This window comes from Idiotropiscis lumnitzeri, chromosome 10 (genome assembly GCF_059441095.1).
Source record: "Idiotropiscis lumnitzeri isolate Australia: NSW breed Sydney's pygmy pipehorse chromosome 10, RoL_Ilum_1.0, whole genome shotgun sequence".
Taxonomy (NCBI): Eukaryota; Metazoa; Chordata; class Actinopteri; order Syngnathiformes; family Syngnathidae; genus Idiotropiscis; species Idiotropiscis lumnitzeri.
This window is the reverse complement of record NC_142400.1, coordinates 17,884,401-17,904,799: the sequence shown is the minus strand read 5'-3', so window position 1 is coordinate 17,904,799 and position 20,399 is coordinate 17,884,401. Positions and strand designations below refer to the sequence as shown.

Below are 20,399 nucleotides of genomic sequence, written 5' to 3'. Positions count from 1 at the left end.
GCGTCACCTCAAAACTAACCAATCAACACGCGATTTAAACGGAAGTGCAATATTTGAAAAGTCGGTTGATGAAGGGCGAACTTGTCGCTCGACTTGAGTAAAAGGGCAGGATTAACGTTACTGGGATATGCACGGTGAGGGCTGAACTATTATATTGAAAGGTAAAAAAGAAAAGAACAACTCACGTGATGTGTCGATAGAAGCCAAATAGAGTTATTTCTCGCGGAATTAAATCAGAAAGTTATAAGGCGGTGGAACGTGCTAATCAACGTTAGCTTCTGTCAAACGGAAAACATCAACTTGGAAATAGCGTTTTGGCTGTCGGCTATCACCTTTTGTGGTTGTGGACAAAACTGCCTGGCAATTTAACGATTTTGCATTCGTAGGAGAAAGTGAACGCCATACGGAGTTTGACCACATAATGTTTTTTTGTGCGTGCAAGCATGTTGCGATCTTAAGTATACCCAGCGAAAACAAATTATATTTAAACTATATTCCAACCATTGAAAACAGATTATCATTTTCAATACCAACCTGACTGCGGACGACAGAGTAAAACAGCAAAAACGTAAACAAAACTGCATATGCCATAAACGATGCAACATTATATGAAAATACAAATCTGAACAGAAATGTCTTTATCTGTCATTTTAGATGGAAGGAGAAGAGCATACGGACAGAATGCAGAGACTTGCCATGGTTTGTCAAAAGCTCAACAAGATTAGAAAACATCTAAATGAAGGTATTTAGAGGCCTTGTTGTCACATCACTTCCCGTACACAGACTTAATCAGCTCTGTTGATTTTCTTTTCTTTCAGATGACACTGATAATATTAACCAGATCATCACCTTAAAATCGCCTGAAGCTTGTCTGTCATACATGATAAACATGGAGAAGAAAGTGGACCCACACTCGGATCCGAACCATCTGACTCGACTCATCAGTTTTTATACCAAAGTGTTCTCAAATATGCCACTTGGACTACACTGTCAAAATGAGAGCTACGCCCGGATGTTGGTCAGATTTGCAGAGTTAAAAGCGTGAGTGACCTCATGTGCAAGTGCTTTTCCCTCTTTTCAGTGCTATTACTACGATTCTGTATTAATAAACTATAAGGTATGATTGACCCATTATGATCCTTTTGTTTCTGTATGCATTTGGGATGATTTAATGGCTATTTTCAGCCAACGGTAATGTGTTTCATTTAACAGAATTCAGGATGTTAATGAGGCTGAGGCCAACTTCAGCGTGGCAAGATCTCATAGCCAGAACTTTGCATTTGCCCACATCGCACATGCGGAGTTTGCTCATTCTCAAGGTACAAATATTTTTATGTCAATATCAATTAACCCATGGTAACTGCCATATTTATATTGTTTTTTTTTTCTTTTCATTATCAGGCAACAAAAAGAGATGTATGTACATACTGCATAATGCAATAGAACTGGGTGCCGAGCCAAAGGAACTGCTCGAGGCTGCCTTGCAAAGGTTGCAAGGAGAGAAAAAACTAATTTTTTCTGAAAATGACCCACGTGAGAATCTTTCCTTTCGTGTCAACAATGACTTCACTGAGCTACCCAATCAAATTAATTTTGTATGTTTTTAAACAAACAAGTTGTGCATAGTTGACACTGATGGTTGGACTGTCACTCAGTGATCTAACACTATTGAAAACCTTTCAAATTTATATTATATCTGATTCTATGTTTTTTATTGTCATTGTTTTTTTGACAGCGGTTTTAAACACTACAACTCATGATAATGTCAAAAAAGGCTTAGCGTTCCAGAAAGTAAGCAGGATATCAGATGGGACGGGTGAATTGCATCTGTCAAGTATTTTCAACTTGGGGTAAGGCGAACGATTCCTTCTGCCTCTTTTAATTTAGGAAAAAAAATCATTTTTCCCCCCTCTTCTATTGCACACAGAAGTGAAATTCCCAATGTTTCGTCAGACCAACTGCTGCACCGGAGAGTTCCAACTCAATGCAAGAGTTTGGTGAGAATTGAATTTCTCAGTGTTGGTCTCAATTTTATTATTATTTATCTGTTGGTGTTGTAATTTGTGACTATTATTTTTATTATTATTTTTTGCACATTCCAGCCAGGCAGAGTTCCCAATGTTCCTTCCGCCATCCCAGAAAAGGATGTTGATGGTGATGACATCAATGAGAGCCCATCAAGCAGCAGTGACACATCAGACATAAACAATATGTCCAGGTAATTTTTCCATAAGAATATTTGTTTTAATACAACATTAAATACACATTTGTAGACCAGAGTTCTTGCGTCCTATGAAAGGCTCGTTCAACGGTCTTTATTTTATTTTTATTTAAATCACACTTTCTCAAAAAAATGAAAAAACTACATAGATCTGGGTAATTTATAGGAAAAAAATAATCACAATTTTGTTTATTGATATTGCAATCATGATGAATAAAATTGATTATTCATTGGTTGCAAAACTCTAAAAAATGTATTCACTTTATTCTTGAACACAATTCTTTTTATCAAGTACACAGTGACTTTGTGAAAGTTGAGTCATTTTTTTTTTCCATTCTGCTGAATTGCATCTTTTGGCGTGTGAATATTAATTATTTGAAGGAATATCACTCCTGAAGTCGCTTGTAAATTTCTCTTCGAATGGGCACCTTCATTGACTTAAGCATTAGCGCTCACATTTTCTTTTTATTAAACAAAACATGTTGTGTATTTAAATATACATGTGTGTTTAGTTTACAGTAACCTTCAACTGGGGTGTCATTAAACCGCTCAAAGCCCTGCATACGCTCATCTTGAATCACACAATGTCACGCTTGCTGCACAAGCAACATGGTATTTTTACGTCATGAACTTGCATACACACAGCGCCGTTCGGTACATTAGTTGTTTTTCTTTGATTATGTTTTTAAGATTGTGAGAAGCCAAAATCAAAATCACATTCAATTTTGATGAATTGCCCAGCCCTAACCTGATTGACACAAATCTTAATCTATGAATTAATTAGTTCGGGCCCATACTTTTTTCCTAAAATTTCAATGCAAATTAAATTTTCAACTGCAAATATTATTTCATGTATTCCCTAAACTATTTAATGACCACCGAATAATTTATTTATGTTCATAGATTGCAATTGCTTTGAGATAATTATGAGTTCCGTATTTGTGCATGTGAAGAACATGTTATGACTGATATATGTGCCGTCGAGCGACGAGCACTTTTCAACAGATTTTTATTGATGAAAAAAAGCGTGAAACAGGGAAAGTGCATGTGCGCCTGCTCAGCAGTTTTAACGTTGCTCATCTTATGGCATGCTTATGTCATTCAGCCCTTATACGTTTCATTCAGCCTTTGATTTCCCGACATGCGTCTGTTCTATAATGAATTACAGTAATTGTTCAATTACAAAATGTGTTATTTGCGACGACAAATGTGAGGTGTGTAAAATGGCGTCCTTGTACTGCAGGCAAATGTCTGGTTCAAATGCGAGCACGAAGCCTGGGCTATTCTCGTCAAAGACAGCTGCTGTTGATGACTACGTGGCCAGCATTCCGGTTCGCATTTTGTATTCTTGTTTTAGTTTTCTTAAAGGCATTTTTTTTTTTTTTTTTGCGATTAGTTCAGAAGTAATCTTGTAGCCCCGGCTGAAGAACAATAAACATGTTGTCCATTGTTGCAGATGCCATCTGTCACTCCAGAAAGGGAGGACCAGGACTCCGTGGAGTCCACGATGACTCGTCTTTATGCACATGACACAAAAAATGACCTGAAATTGGACGGTAATAATACAAAATTTTATTACATTCTTGCAGACTAGTTTACTGACCAAGATCAAACATTTGTGAGTATTTTGTTAAGATGTTTGCGTGTCATGATTTGAGCTTTTTTTTTTTCTTTGCAGATGTAACTTACAATTTTGAACAAGTCCTTATTTCAAATTCCCCGGAGTCATGTTGGACTTACCTGAATAACCTTGAAAAAAGAGGCAACCCACACACAGACATCAACCTCCTTAATAAACTCAAGGATTGCTATTCAAAAATATTCTCACGTCTGTCGATAAGACAGTACAGCAAGAACTCCGACTATGCAAGATTACTGATCAAATATGCAGAACTCAAGGGGTAAGTGTGAAATAACTACAGTTTTACTGTATTACACCCCAAAAGTGTTTCCCAACCTTCTGTGAGTCATTGCGCCACCAAAGAAATGTTTTACTCACGCTTTGACTTACTCATGACTTACACACATGTGAAATCTGGGCCTGCTTAATTGGCTGGACAGGGTTATTGTCAGGTGTTTATATACAAGTTTTGGCGTGATTGTCAAATGAGCACCAGAGGTTGTTATTAGATGACAGAGAGAAATGCCTGGCTGACGACCCTCGTGCAACGTGTTCATCTCATGACGTTCGCCGTTGCGTTTGGGGGTACCCAACCTAGTCAAGCCAAATGCCACACCTGTTGTTCAATGCAACGTGCCACGAGGGTCAACTTCAAAATAAAAGTAAAATAATTTATACTGTACATGGATATCAATGCCTTACTTGGCTTTTATTCTGAATTTGGCCCCCCAGCAAATGGTAACCTTGGTCATTATCTTTAAGAGTGTGAAAACCAAAACAGGTTCACAACTATCGAAATGAGTTTTGCATCAGTGATAGACAGATTATCGGCCGAGCCGATTATCGCAGCCGATATTTGGCATTCTGACGATTATCACAAAGGCCTTTTTTTTTTCAACTTTGAAGGCAGATAAATTCAAATCTAATTTATTTTGGTTCGCAACAACACACTTCTTTCTTTGCTGTGAGGGTGGCCCTGCCTGCAGAAGCAGATTGGCCCGCCCACAGCGGCATCTAATTGGTTCCTTATGCAGTGGGTAGCAGCCAAGCAGTTTGCTTTTTAACCTCGAGTTCCATGCACTAAGGGAGGCAACAGACTTTGCCGAAAGTTTAATTAATGTCAGTCTACTGCAACTCAAATAGATAACTATTTGCTGGAGCAAACTTTAAAGAGACGTTTGTTTTCATTGAAACATAAGACATGCAGCTGAGCTTTGGTGCTCCGTGCACTTTTTTTTTTCTTTTATGATGATGATTTTTGTATTGAATTTTCTGTTTTTCCCTTGAAAGCATTGATAACCCTGATGAAGCTGAAGACCACTTCATTGTTGCAAAATCCCACTGCAAAGCCTTTGCATTCGTCCATGTAGCGCATGCTCAGTTTGTGGTTTCTCAAGGTAAAGTAACGCAATCTCTTGACAGTTTTTTCCTGATATTTATTATAGGCTGCTGGAGTCTAATGTGGAGGGTAGAAGACATTTCTTATATATTGATACTTACGTGATGAAAGATGAAGTGTGTCGTGTTGATGCCGATAGCAAGATCACTTACCCCAACCCTGAGCACCCATCTTCTAAAAATCACCACCACAGGCTCACAGCAGCCGTCTGCATCAAAACACTGGCAGTATCGCTTTACATGAAGTTAGATGAAGATTTCTGTTGCTAGTCGTAGTTAAATAATCAGCAAAGAAACTCTTAATACAGTTGCCCGCATACCTGCAGCTTGGCACCCGCAGATTCACCTGGCGATTAAAAATAAATAGATAACTAATATTTTTTTCAATATATTATAATTGTTTAAAAACAGATTTTGCATTTTGTGGATGAAGGGTGTGGTGAGCCGACCCCCAATTTTTGTTGAAAATGCATAGTGGAGGTTCATCAGTATTTTTAAAAATCATTTGTATATTGTATCACTTTTTCTTTTGCGGTGCATTTTTGCTAATTAGTGACTTAATTTGAGGAGTTTTCGTAATTTTGAAGCACGATTTTATTTTGCAGGTTAGTCTCGGGAACTGAAGCAAGGGTTTATTAAATAAAGATATGACAACTGTAAATGGGGACTTGTAGGGCTGCAGCTACTAAATATTTGAGTATTCGAGTATCATACAGAAAATTCTATCAAATCGTAACATATGCCTTCAGTCTCTCCTGTGTCTGATTGGCTAGTTTTAGGTAGAGTATGCCATGGCAAATTAAATAATAAGCATTGAATTTGAGGTAGAAGATGGAGCCTGATTGGGATGACTTTCCCGAAAAAAAACATTTTAATAATTAGCAGACAGTTATAACATGACAAAAGGTGTTTTCTTTTTTTTAAATTTATTTTTGATAACTGCCTATTACAGTTATAAAAGCTTGACTGTAAATCTAATTTAGATTGCTATTTTGTCTTTTTATTTTTTTTTTCAAGGAAACGTGAACAAGGCAACTTTAATACTGCTCAAAGCCCAATCAGTAAGTGCCCAGCCAGCCGAGCTTTTAGAGGTGGCCCTGCGGAACCTGAAAGCTGGAGAGAAACAACTTATTTCCACCAAGAAGGAGCAGCTCTCTATAGGTATTCTTAAAGCCAAATATAGGAAAGTCTGGACAGCACTGATATAAGCAGGGCCGCGGGCGCCATCTTGTTACCTACATCTTATTGAGCACCTCACTGTGATGTCATTTTCAGATGACAGAAAGTGATCAGAGGGCTAAAAAGGGGAGGATTGTGCTGCTCATATTCCACACACTCCACATTAATGCCATGTTTAGACTCGTGTAGACACAGAACGTATTATTGCAAAGACTTTTTGTGCGTTGACTTCCCCTTTAATCATTAAATTTAGCAATCTAATGTGTTTCTTGGTCGAATTATGTTGACGTGAGTGCTATAGCAATTTAAGGTATAATACAATTTGAATGAAGCGGTGCTTCGGTACTCAAATTAGCTGGCGTTTTTTTTTTTTTAACCTGTAACGTTACGCCCGAGAGCTACTCCCTCTCCATTTACATAAATACCTACACGATAAGAACTACCGTTATATATATTTACTATCATATATGTTCATAAATGTATATATTGTCTACATAAACTGTACATATGTGAATATAGTGTTGTCTATGTTCACCTTTACCAACTTTATACACAATGTATAGATTTTCCATTGACCTGATCCGCTATATCTATATCGAATCAAGCAATCTGGATATTTTTGTAATTTGGTAATCAGCCGCAATTTTGTAAATCATCGATGATTGAAGTCGCAAATTAAGACATCATCGCTGCAGTGTTTCCCACGTATATGTTTATCTATGGCGGGATGCCACAAATGAATTTTGGCCTCCACTAATAGATTTTGACACTAATTGCTAACTGTTGTTATTGTTTGGATTGCATGTATTGAAACCAGCTACATTATTATTAAAATGAAGTTCTGCTCTTTTATCGATTAAATGTTTTATATTAAAATTTCACTATAGGGCTGTGCAGTTAATCGTCATTCAATTAAAAAATATTACCAAGTCCATCAGGAGGCCTTTACAGTTTGAACATGGGGAAAATGGAGACGCTGGTACACATGGGCTCCATGATTCATGTGACTAGGATTTAACCAATGACAGTGCCATACATTCACATCAGTGTGTCCACACTTGCCTTTTTTTACGGCCTTGGTTATTCTCCTCGCATCGTTGTAGAGTACCACGCCCTAAATTATTTATTCTTTTACTATTTGCAATTAACATGTCACCATGTGGGGTAAATCAAAGAACCCCAGGTCCCTGACAGGGTTGAGGTCAACCAAACGGTGGAACATCCCAAACCTGCCAGCAAGAAGAATGTAGCAGTTGGAGAGTGGAAGATCACAACTCAGAAGGATATTTCTTCAGAGGTTTGACATTGATATACTTTTTGCAGAATGCTTTATTTTAATTTTTTGCAATTTTACAACAGTACCACACCACCGTGTCTGCCAATACGGTGTCTTATCTGAATTCTCAGTGGTTTGTTCATGTTATTTCAAAGCAGTCACTTATAGGGTTTTTCCTGACTTAATTTGAAGCACGGGTTGTACCATTGGAATCATTCACACACACCCAACTGCCTCAAACAAAACACATTTCACTTTTCAGTGAAGTATTTCTTTGTACGTTAATGTTTTGGTTTTCTTAAAATACACTATTTTTGATATGATGTAAACATGTCCAACCAACAATAATTTAAATATATTTTGTAACCATCAAAATAAGCCCAGCGCAATCACTTCAATCAGCAAATTAGGCTTCATAGCTTATGGCGTGGCCACTATTGCTTGAGACATTTTTATAGAATTATATTTTGGATATCTATTTAGGGCGAAATTAATACATTTGACTTGACTTGACCGTCCATCGCTCTCTGGTCCATATCCACATTTGAAGCTAGATGGCACGCTGCGGTGTTCTCGAGCATTTTTTTTCCCACCGCCATTATTTTTTCCCCCTGAAATTATTAATGTTGATTTTACTTTATGAATTCTATTTTTTTTACATAAGTGCTGCAAATTGATTGATGGCTAACTGTTTTTTTTTGTTTTTTATTTTGACGGTGACAAATGTCTATTGTATCCTTTTCTATTCAACATTACTCTTTCTTAAGTAAAAACACTTGCTTCTCCATGTCCTGTCTGAACTCTTGGCTTCCCTGGTCCACACAATTTCACAAGGCTTATTTATTGCTTTCAGACCTGACAAATGACTGCATCTCATCAATAAGATGAATTCCAACTTTTTGACTGCCTGGAATCATCAGTGCTGTTTCATCTGCACTCACACCTCATCTTTATCTTACCTTGCTTTGAATACTTGCTAATTTTATGAGCACACTCTGGAAAGTAATAAACGTAGCATACCCGTTAAAGATGTTCTCTGAGTAGTGAGACATCCTTGGTTCCAAAAGAAACATGCAATCGCCTGACACGTTTGGCGTAATGCGGCATTGCAGTCGGTCGTTGATCAGTTAAAAAAAAAAAAAAAAAAAAAAAAAACATTTTCATGATGGGAGATGTTTTAAAGCCAAAGGCACCCACTCCAAAATGTAATATTTTGGGGGAAAACCCCGTTCACACTGATTCAACTTCTTAAATTCCAAATGCAACCTCTTTTTACATGCGCTCATCTTCATTTCAGGTGAAACGTGTAACGCCACCTGATTCCAAACCGGTTCCCATTGTGGTAAAATCCATCCCGACTCCATCTCTCCCTCCTCCGTCGAAATTAGACCCACAGACTCCAAATAACTACAGAAATGCATCTGCGAATAGGTAATATCTCTGAAGGCCAGTTTGTGAAGTCTTTTTGTATGATTTGAGCTCTCATTTTTTATAATAGTTTATTTTACAGCTGCGTAGACAAACTTGTATCCTTTCTCCCCTTCAGCTTTATTACTCCTATTGTGAAGCGAGACCCTCCAGTATTGTATTCAACCAGAAAAGCTCAACACAGAGGTGAACCTGTTCAACAGCCATGCACACCTCTGAGTCAATCAGCTGGATTTAATGTTCCACAGGTACAATTCCTTAATTTGTGCATATACTGTACAGTATAATTCCATTTCCAGTTTGTATCACATGGATAAGAAAGTGTCTGTATTTTGATAACATTATGTCTGGGTATGCATACCGTGTCATTAAATAACATAATTCTAAACTAATCAAAAATTGTGCAACTGTATTTACGACCATTTGGAACTGTAATATTTACTTTTTTCTTTTCTCTGTTTACACTCTCTAATACCAGCAGGATTCTTTCACCTCACTGTCAAATGAATCCATTACTATTAAAGGCAAGCAGTTCTTCATTCTTAAATTGATTGGACGTGGTGGATCCAGCAAGGTAATTCATGACATAAAGGAATGATAATATTTAGTATTGTTACTCATTGTCGTAGTTCTTGACTTGATTCCTTTTATTTTATTTTATTTTTTGTCCTGTTAGGTGTACCAGGTCCTCAATCAGAAAAAACAGTTGTTTGCAGTGAAATACGTAAACCTTGAGGAAGCAGATGCTCAGACGGTGGAAAGTTACAAAAATGAGATTGACCATCTGAACCTCTTGCAGCAATACAGCGATCACATTATAAAGCTCTATGATTAGTCAGTATTAGAATTACAATGTACCCTGTCTATTATTATTCTGTTCATTACGTTGTAAGACTACATTTGGTTTGACGTGTATGCCCGCGGAATACAACCATTACTTATTTGTGGTCATGTTTTTGCAGTGAAATAACAAACGACTACATTTATATGTTGATGGAGTGTGGCAACTTGGATCTAAACACTTGGTTGCGGAACAGAACAACTGTCAATCCACTTGAGAGAAAGTTCTACTGGAAGAACATGCTCGAAGCTGTTCACACTATCCACGAACATGGTACTTTTTTCTCTCAATGCCCCTAATTAGTGTTACTACCTTGTATTCATTTCAAACTAGTCTTATACATACTTTGTCTCTTGTATGCATGCATGCAGGCATCGTCCACAGTGACTTGAAGCCAGCAAATTTTGTCATTGTCAATGCATCACTGAAGCTAATTGACTTTGGCATTTCAAACCATATCCAACCTGATGTAACAAGCATTATGAAGGAATCACAAGTAAGAGCTATACATTTAGAGTTGTTAAACGCCAATGAATGTTGGACATGCAGGTGAAGAGGGGGAAAAACATGGTCAGAGTAAGTGTAGTTATGTCATTGTTGTTTCTCAATCATAGGCTGGAACCCTCAACTATATGCCCCCTGAGGCAATTAAAGACACTTCATCCCAGCATGGAAAAAAACACTCAAAAGTACTCTTCCTGTTGTTTATTCAACAATTTATTAAATACCGTACTGATTGCAGAAGAATGTTTGCTAATTTTCCTTTTGTTTTGTCTCTAAGATTAGTCCAAAAGGTGATGTGTGGTCCCTTGGATGTATCCTGTACTGTATGACATACAGAAAGACTCCATTCCAAAGCATCACCAATCAATTCACCAAGCTGCATGCCATCATCAATCCCAGCCATACAATTGATTTTCCTGACATCTCAGAGAAGGATTTGCTGGATGTGTTGAAGGTAACAGGCCCAAAACTACAAACTCTTGTATTTCTAATCTGTCATCTCTACAGCATTTGTTTGTGTTTTGTGTTCATTTTGTCAATGATGATAGGCACACTACATTGTATTATTTTAAAACATATACAACATAAAAAATGAGAAGCTTCCCAAGTTGCATGCATCATCAGAATCAGAAATCCCTTTATTGTCTTTGTACTCAAGTGTGCAACGAGATTAGAGAGCTCCCCTCTCCAGTGCAATACAACAATAATTCAGATAAATATATAAATTAGATAAATAAGAGAATAGTTAGTGCAATGGAAAATAATACTGAATAGGATATATAAAAACACATCACGTTGCTGTTCTGCAAGGTAAAGGTGGTCGTGTGTGTGTGTGTGTAAGTTTCGAATGGAGATGGCTCTTGGAAAGAAACTGTTTCTCAGTCTGTTGGTCCTTGATTTGATGCACCTGTAGCGCCTGCCAGAGGGCATCAGGTCGAACAGGTGTGAGTTTGGGTGGGTATTGTCTTTGACGATGTTGAGAGCCCTTCTGAGGCACCGGGTGGTGTAGATGTCCGACAATGAGGGGAGAGGGCAGCCAATAATCCTTTGCGCTGTTTTGACTGTCCTCTGGAGCCTCACTCTGTCCGCCTCAGTGCAGCCGCTGTACCAGGTGGAGACACAGTATGTCAGCAGGCTCAGTCCAAATGTTCCTCAGATGTACTACATTTGACATGTCATATGTGGCTATTATATACATGAACTGTGTCCAAGTTAATTTAATGAATGTGACTCCTGAAAACTGATACATGTCCTCTCAAGAAAGCTTTCCTTCTTTGATCAGTTGAGAATCATTCAGATCATGAATTACTCGACATTGATGTTACAAAAAAGTGGAGTCGTCTTCACAAAAGACACTGACAGAGGAGGATTTGTTGAGATGTGTGTCACTAAGTATGTCAATTTATAACCGCTAATATGGCCTCTTGTTGGACAGAGATGCTTGGTCCGAAATCCCAAGGAGCGAATTTCCATAGTAGAACTGCTGGAGCATCCATACCTGCAACTTAATCCACAAGGAGCTCCGGAACCAGGTACACTTAACACTCAAATGCGAACAATGTGCTCCGCATGATTAAGCATGTTGGATTTACCGTAATTTCCGGAGTACAAAGCGCACCTCATTTAAAGCCGCAGAAGCTAAACTTAGCCATAGAAAATATGTACATATAATGGCCACTTCACCTGCAGGTCTCAATGTTATAAACGGGCTATTTGCAATAAAAGCTGTCACACAGATGGGTTTTTATTTAATGTTTTTATACTTCTAATTTACTTAATCACCGGTAAACGATTTCATATTCATATGAATGAGGCAATTCTTATGATAACATAAGCCAAATATTGCAAGTATCATTCTAATATTTTCAGACTATTATTAGGATACCCATATCCATGTGCACATACGTTTTGGTCACATTTGTCGTACATTACGTAGTAATAATGGAATAATTTCACAGCTTTACACATGTGTTGGCTGTGTTTGCCAGTCACTCAGCAATAAATTACTTTTTTTTTTTCTTCTTTCTCGAAATATGAAACCTGGCATGGCTTGGAGTGCCATTCAACATTTTACAGAACAAAAGACCAGGAAACAAGTTCAATGTGAGCGCTAGCATGTTGCAGCATGCGTGACATCACAGTGCTTACGTGAACTGGTAAAAAATGTCCACTGTGTATGCGTACAGGGGATGTCATTATTTTGATACCGAATCGGCTACAACCTTTTTTCAGGAAATCAGATGCCATTGATATTTGCAGTTTTAATATTTATACACAATGCCAAATAGATAAACATTTTAATTTTGAGTGGCGTGTTGCTTACGCTTGACATGCAAAAAAAAGAAATGTGCGCAGCGCAGAGAAACAACCATCCGGACTCATAATCATACCTAGAAACAATTTTAGAGTCTTCAATCAGAAAACAATCATGTGACGCATTTTTAACCGTTTCAGAACGTCCATGCAACAGTGATCTAAAAAAAATACTGACAGACCTCGCAGCCCTGCAGTCTCCCAACAGCATCATCCGAGCTGCTAATGTAAGCATACCTTGATAAATTGATTGCTTATTTTCTCCAGCCGTTTCATCATCTAATATTATTTCTCTCAACAGAATCTGGCCAAAATGTGCAACAGTGGCAGGAAGCTGGATGTGGCAGAGTGTGCAAAGTCAACTTAAGCAATGTATAAAAAGAAATGTAAATAGGTTTGCTTTTTTTGTTTTTATACCTTGATACAGTGAAAATGTAAATTCTGCAAGATATTGAACATAACTGCAGTGTACTTTTTTTTCTTGTAGAAAAATCATCCTATTCTCTTAATGTTTGCCAAGTCCTTAAATAAACTTACTGTATCTTGAGGTGTTTGCCTTATCATCATGTGTTGCTTTCATTTCTAACAGTGCACTGCCAAACCACAGAAAGGTCCCCCATTACACAAAAGACGTTTGCAGGTAATTGCAGTTTGCTGATTTTTTGATTAGACAAGGAAACGGCATGACTATGAAGCACCCTCATTTTGACATAATTCCTTAGCCACAAGATGGCAACAAAGCATTTTTTACATTAGACATGGCTTTGGCCTGCGCACAACAACGGCAAATAGATGGGCTTTTCTGAACAACGAGATAGGTTCCCCCCCACCCCCGAAGAAAAATCTGCAAATGCTTAATCGCAAAAATGTGGTGGTTCACTGTATTAACCAATGGGTCTGCAGCTCTTCCATGTCTTTTCTAGATTATTTCAATCTGGTTTTACATTTTCCCAAAACTCTTGCCACTAATGGTAGCAGTAAGTGTTCCAAAGCGGTTGCTTTGGTGGTACAGCGACTACAGATGCACGCTTCCAATTACGTCTCTCATAGCCTGTTTGCCAGTCAGTCACGGGGTACTGTACACAAAATGGTGAATGCGCAGTGAGGTTCAAGGCTGCAAACAGAATGGCGTCATTGAATTAGCAGTAATGTGTTTAGGTAGTGTGTAGAAGGATAAAAATAGAAAAACATTCAGCATCTCGATTGATCATTTGCCTAACGCAATGCAATACATCTTGGCAAAGATTTGATCAGGTTGTAGACTGGCCAGTGGAATGTTGTTCCTCTTCTCTTCAATGGCTGTGTGAAGTTGCTGGTTATTGACAGGAACTGGAACCCGCTGTATATATGCCGAACATGCTCAATGGGAGACTTATCTATGAGTATGCTGGACCATCAACCCTGAGCGGCTTCAATGTGACGTCACTCGACCCCCGTGGTGACAGACCGTGAATGACAAAATATTGATTTTAATCATATTAATCGCACGTTATCTTTACATTGATTGATTTGTTCTAAAAAAACTTTACATAACACGGCGTCATTTGTACTGAGTGCATGAAAATATGCCGTCATTTCCCTGCCTGAAGTTATTTGTTGAAATGTATAAAATGCTTTGAAGATAAAACGTTTGCTGGAGGTCAAAATGTGTTGTGACGAACCAGATCAACAAACTTTAAAATTTATATCAGTCACCCGTTGTTTACATTCACCTCGTACGATTTGCGGTTGAAACAATATGTGAGGAATTATTCCTATGTTCCAGTTACATTTTCTTCGAACGCAGCATCTTCTGTGGTACATAGGGAACACGCCGTTAAGAGTGTTTTTGCTGCTCTGTGTACACACCCCTCTCATAACCAATCACATCATTGCATGGGCGCGTTCGGAAATAATTTCTGAGCGAGCACTGATTCACTCATACCGTTCGGAAACTCAGGGGGTTGCTCAAATTTACCGTTCGATTCTTCAGAGTGAATCAAAAACGGAGCGTCAGTTCGCGCACTGGACGTTCAGACAGGGGACTCGGTGCGCCAATGCTGGCTGCGTTCGGAAATAAATGGGAGCGTAGTGCTATCTTCCTCTTCGAACACACCCGTTCTCCGAGTAGTGTACGACAGTCAGTATGTATCTGAGATGCTCGCTGAGAAGCCAAGAGGGTTCACTCTGTGTGGTTTCAAGACGCTGGCATAAATGCATGAACATTCATATTTGTCGAAAGATAAAAATCCGTACAACAAAACAAAATATTAGGTATGCCATGCATTAGCTAAGATATAAAGCAGGCTCTTTTTTTATAGATCGGTTGTTTTAATAGACGATCTTGGTAGTTTGGTTCCGCTTGTCCCGTCACAACAGTCATGGCGGCTGCAGCACGGCTTCTCCTTCGAGGCGTACACTCGAAACTTTCTATCTCCGGTGTATCGAGCGTACCGCAGAGTCCCTTTGGACCCGCGTTGCTGAAACTGACGCCGAGCTGCGACCCTCATACGAAAACACAGCGGAGGCATGCAGCGCACTTTACCTTTCAGCCCGACCTCGTCCCGACACAGTATGGTAGGTTACTAGCTTAGCTATTCGGCTAGCTTTTTCCTGTCGCGCTCGTAGCAAGAAACTTCAATAAAGTGATCGACATAAGCCGTATTAGTTTACTTGACAGTGTGATCAGAAAGAAAACCCTCACCAAACGTTATCTTAATGTTCGATTAAACTGTAGTGCTTTATTTAATTAAATCTATGTTATTCAGTATGTAATATCGGCCCTTTGATTCATCGATTGCTTGATTAATTGATTTGCGGATGTCATGTGAAAGTTGACATTTGATGATATGGATGTTTACATCCTTTAGTTGGCGTCTGTTAATAAATAACCAGCAAAAGAAATTAGAGGGAGAATGTAGATTATAGTCTTTCCAAGTTATTATTTTTTTACATTCACTGAAATATGACACGACTGCCACACCTGTATGTAATCTTGTAAAAAAAGTGTCTATGCATGTCAAAAGTTTTCTTAATTCATATATATATTTTTAAAGCTCATTAGTTGGCTAATTTCCCATTGACATTCCGTGATTCAACTAATGTGAAGTTCTAGTCACTGCAGCTTAATTTCCAGCTAATTTATATGACATCATATGGAAAGCGCTTTGTTACAGCTCCAGCTGTTGTGAAATGCGCTATATAAATAAAGTAGTATTGTATTGTGTTTACCGTAATTGCCGGACAACCAAACACACTTGATGAAAAGCCACAATAGCTAAATTTTCCCATCAAACTGACTTGTACATACATTAACCGCTTCAGATGACTAGCCATGTGCCTCCACGTTATTAAATGGGGTATTATCTATATTGTGGGGCTCACAAGGAAGTAAGGGACAATTTCACTTCATTTATTGTAAATAGAAGAACAAGTTTACTGTCACTGACTTTCACACAATGAAAGTGTTGGCAAGTCATTGGTCAACATGTCATGCGCGATCATGGTTTCATATCAAAACTAAAATTATTACATACAGCAAACTGACTCTCATACTACCAAATACTGAAGCAACTAAAACAAGGACTGATGAAATATAACTGACACAAAACATGCATTTTAAATGCGAATTACATCCATAGTGCTGCAAAGCATACTGGGAGTGCATCAGCCTCCCAGAGACGCTACAATATTATAAACACTGGAAAACGCATTTTAATCCCCAAACAAGCCAAACTCAGCTTTAGTTACAGAGTGTACTGGGACCTTTCTCAGTCTCTTGTCACGCGAGGCAAATTCACAGATGAGCTTGGACTGGAGTTGCTCTGTTGATATGGCTGTATTTATGGCAATTAATCCTTTGCTCAAACCTAACGCAATTGCATCTACACACAGCTGCGTGTGTCGCTTCCTTGTTTTTGCCCACTGAGTCTTTGCTCTCTCTCACCTGCTCTCAATTGAACTCTCAGTTGAACAGTTGAAGGGCCAGAACACACATCATCATTACAATTTCTTTCTGCTAGCTCGCGGTCTCGCTCATGGACTGACGGTGGGCTCATCTAAAGCACCTCGACAGCAACTGCATGTGTAAATGATTCGGAATAGATTCATAAACGTTAACAGTGACATTACATTTGAATGCAGTCAGAACACAAACATTTGGAACCCAGAAGTGACCGTGCATGTTGGGCAGTCCCTGGAATCTTTCAACCGCAATATTTAATTTATTAAGATCTTGCATGTATATTTTAAGTGTTCCCAATTTTAATCATGCTTGAAATAATTAGGACATGAGAAAATTGCTTTTGCAAGTACTGTCTTACTATTAATTAAATGTTGTTTTGTTTGTATTTCTACCTCATTGTAGGGCCAACCCAGAAGATGAATTTGTTCCAGTCAATTACAAGTGCCTTGGACAACACTCTTTCCAATGACCCCACCGCAGGTATTTTATTAAAATATGATGTTTTATTCATTAGTTTTCATGCATAGTATTATATTAGCGTATGGTAATTTTTGTGTATAACAAGAAGTCAACCAAATGCTTCTGTTTACTTCATAAACATTTAGACAAACCAATATTACTTATTCTACTGTTACATTCAGAAAGCTGTCAATTTAACGTTTTATATCCACAGCAACAGCATGTTTTGTTGTCCTGAAATTCCAAATAATAGTTCAGCTTGTCGGATATGATGTAAATATGAAAATATGTACTTTATTAACATTCTGTCTGATAACAGTGAAAATGACTAATGTAGAAGGTGTATAAATTATATATATATATATATATATATATATATATATATATATATATAAATGCATATATATATATATATATATATATATAAATATAAATATAAATATATATATAAATATATATATATAAATATAAATATAAATGCATTTATATATATATATATAGAAATGCATTTATATATATATACACATATATATATATATAGAAAGAAAGAAGAAATAGAAATCCCTTTATTGTCATTGTACTCAAGTGTGCAATGAGATTAGAGGGCTCCCCTCTCCAGTGCAATACAACAATAATACAGACAAATATATAAATTAGATAAATAAATAAGACAGTGCAATGGAATTCAGTACTGAATAGGGCATATAGAAACACATCACAATGCTGTTTTGCAAGGTTGGTGTGGTCTCGTGTGTGTGTGAGAGTTCAGTATATATATATGCATATATGTATATATATGCATATATATATAAATGCATATATGCATGTATAAAAACTTGCCATCTCAAAACTTTGTGCTTAGAATCATCAAATCATCAAATGTTTGAGTCAGTCTCAAAATTGATTGGAAACTACTTGCTTAAAAATGTACAATGTACAAATACGGTGGAACTAAAGTTGAATCGCTTGTTTTATTTTTTTCGTGTGCTTTTTTGTGACACCTATTCCAAAAGCAACACATTATATGCCTTCTTCATGAAAGTTTAGGGTTTCTTAACTACAAATGTTCGTTAAATGTGGGCCCATTTCTCTTTGTCAATGTAATTAGACCCCGGTCTGTTTTGATATTTATAAGACTCTTATGTTTGTGTTTTGTTTTTTGCACACCTGTGCGCAGGAAAATGTAACTGTGCTGTTTATTTGCAGTCATATTCGGGGAAGATGTGGCCTTTGGTGGAGTGTTTCGATGCACAGTGGGTCTGAGAGACAAATACGGTAAGTTTAAACTTGCTCATTTCTTCACCATTTAAAGGCAAGCTCCCCTTGTCGTCAGCTGCTGTTGCTCTGCCTTGTATTACCACAAGGTGGCAGCAGAGTATTTAATACCCCCAACAACCTCACTTGGTACTGCAACAGTAAGAGTTCACTGTTCACCTAGAGGACCAAAAGGACCCTTTTGCAAATATTTCTTCATTGTAGCCCAAGAAAGCTGATATGTAATAATTCTTCATAAACAATACAAATGTTATCGGCATAGGTAAAGCCAATGTAGTTACCTGATAGGTTTTTCTATGTGGTATTAAAATTACTATTTGTATTCATTACATTATCACTGCCTACACTTCTTGGGGATGCTTAGATACATTATGACTACTGTACTGTAGGTATGATCACTCTTAGAAATGACAGAAACACAAAGTTAAACCACATTAATTGTCGTAGCGTCATCATTTCTATTACATCTTCAAAAATAGAATGAGAGCAAGTTATCGTGACTTGCGCGGTGCGCATATGTGTGTCCTTACTTCTGTCAGTTACATGTCATCTGTGAAAAAAAGTCTGTTGTACTTTTGCAAGCGATTAAGGCGCGGAACGACTAAAATTATTTCTTTTTGCATTCTGACTCTTGGTATCTTTGGGATTAGGAGCTGTAAAATAATGATAATAAGGCAAAGGATGCAAATATTGCCTGGAACCAAAACTGTATACCAGTGTGATACCCATACCAGTTATCCATTTCTGATATATAGTATTTGTCTACATGCGTGTATTTAAAGGTGTTTAAGGACAGTACAGAAGAGCGGAGCAGCAATTGCTAAGCCTGTGACCGGAGTTGTCACCAAACTGTTGCATCGCACGTTTCTACAGCAACTGTTGAAACAAGCTTGAGGCCTGTCAATCAACAGTTAGTACAGTACCAGTAGATGTGACACGAAGGACTGAGCTCAGTGCAAATGTCCAGTGGCTTGCACCTTCTAAATTCTGTCTGCATCAATAAACAGGTGCTTTTGGTATTCGTGTATTTGTGTTTGTTGTATATGGTACAAACACTTTCAAAGACTGTATTAGGCACAAACAAGTTTAAAATTGCAGTTTAGTATGTTTTTTATTTATTATTATTATTATTATTGTTATTATTATTATTATGAGAAACATGAAAGTAGTGTGGTGGATCCCTTTCAGCTCTGACTTGTTGAGCTGACCGAACTAACGCTATGACATTGCAATAATGTCATAAAGGGTCACATGCACAACAGTGGACCTCAAGGGTGTTTCTTTTCTTTTCCATTTTTAGCATATTTTTTTCTTGCTATTGTATAAAACCAAACCCCCAATTTCTTCCCCAAACAGCAACACTTCTGCTGACTTACACTATTGTCTGATGACGTGCATAGAAGAATAGTCTAAAATCTTACTCTATCGTCTTCCACGCATTATCTGTTGATTTTATTGCGTTTGCCTTGGTTTTGTTTTTTGAAAATGTGGAGTCTCAAATGAATCGCACAGTAGCTGGCTTTGCCTTTGTTTTCATTGACGTCAGAAATGTTGACCTTTTGGAGAGGGATCATTATTTTCCATCTCATCCTTGTGTACAGTGACGAGCACAAAGCTGTTTTTATCCCTCTCACGACTGAAAGGGAAGGAGCACACCTCTACCACCTGCAGCAAGTATACAGAAAAGAGGTTAATGCAGGGCGAGCACTATATGAATGGCTTTTATGACGTTTTCATCTCGGCTCTCCACCACTGCCTTTTTGGATCATTTCCCCCCAACGAAAAATATACATTTACTCTAAATATACAGTTTCTACTGCTTACTTCATGTTGTCTCTGTTTCATAGCAAGCAGTGTTGGTATCTGGCTGATGTGACCAAACGTTGAATTAGAATTCCTGATTTCTCTGACAGACTTTTGGTATGAAAGTATGCAAATCAA

General features: G+C 37.7%; 2 protein-coding genes across 5 annotated transcripts in view; both read left to right on the top strand.

Moving 5' to 3' along the window:
- Positions 1–29: 29 nt before the first annotated feature.
- ttk (ttk protein kinase) lies at positions 30–13,328 on the top strand. Of its 4 annotated transcripts, XM_088306624.1 has the most exons (26): positions 42–161; positions 514–568; positions 655–742; positions 819–1,041; positions 1,213–1,319; positions 1,402–1,533; positions 1,736–1,850; positions 1,928–1,997; positions 2,103–2,218; positions 3,465–3,552; positions 3,678–3,777; positions 3,900–4,122; positions 5,133–5,239; positions 6,258–6,401; positions 7,595–7,716; positions 8,993–9,126; positions 9,242–9,371; positions 9,602–9,697; positions 9,800–9,957; positions 10,086–10,237; positions 10,336–10,460; positions 10,579–10,653; positions 10,746–10,922; positions 11,904–12,000; positions 12,923–13,008; positions 13,083–13,328. In XM_088306624.1, the coding sequence occupies exons 3-26, from the start codon at positions 655–657 to the stop codon at positions 13,146–13,148; spliced, it is 2,931 nt and encodes a 976-aa protein (XP_088162750.1). In that variant the 5' UTR covers positions 42–161; positions 514–568; the 3' UTR covers positions 13,149–13,328. The 4 variants fall into 4 exon arrangements, with proteins under 4 accessions (XP_088162751.1, XP_088162748.1, XP_088162749.1 ...); XM_088306625.1 differs by lacking the exon at positions 514–568 and having other exon boundaries at positions 30–134; positions 9,605–9,697; XM_088306622.1 differs by lacking the exon at positions 514–568 and having other exon boundaries at positions 30–134.
- Positions 13,329–14,780: 1,452 nt separating this feature from the next.
- Positions 14,781–20,399, top strand: part of bckdhb (branched chain keto acid dehydrogenase E1 subunit beta) — a 48,817-nt gene continuing 43,198 nt past the window's right edge. The window contains exons 1-3 of the mRNA XM_088307694.1: positions 14,781–15,337; positions 17,127–17,204; positions 18,390–18,458. Coding sequence (XP_088163820.1) covers positions 15,142–15,337; positions 17,127–17,204; positions 18,390–18,458 — 343 coding nt within the window. The 5' untranslated portion in view covers positions 14,781–15,141. The remainder of the gene's footprint in view (positions 15,338–17,126; positions 17,205–18,389; positions 18,459–20,399) is intronic.

Excerpts from the sequence above, each read along its gene's own strand:
- ttk (XM_088306622.1), top strand. The coding sequence starts at position 655 with ATGGAAGGAGAAGAGCATACGGACAGAATGCAGAGACTTGCCATGGTT. Across the intron at positions 10,238-10,335 it reads TCACACTATCCACGAACATG|GCATCGTCCACAGTGACTTG; the intron begins GTACTTTTTTCT and ends GCATGCATGCAG. Across the intron at positions 10,654-10,745 it reads ATGGAAAAAAACACTCAAAA|ATTAGTCCAAAAGGTGATGT; the intron begins GTACTCTTCCTG and ends TTTGTCTCTAAG.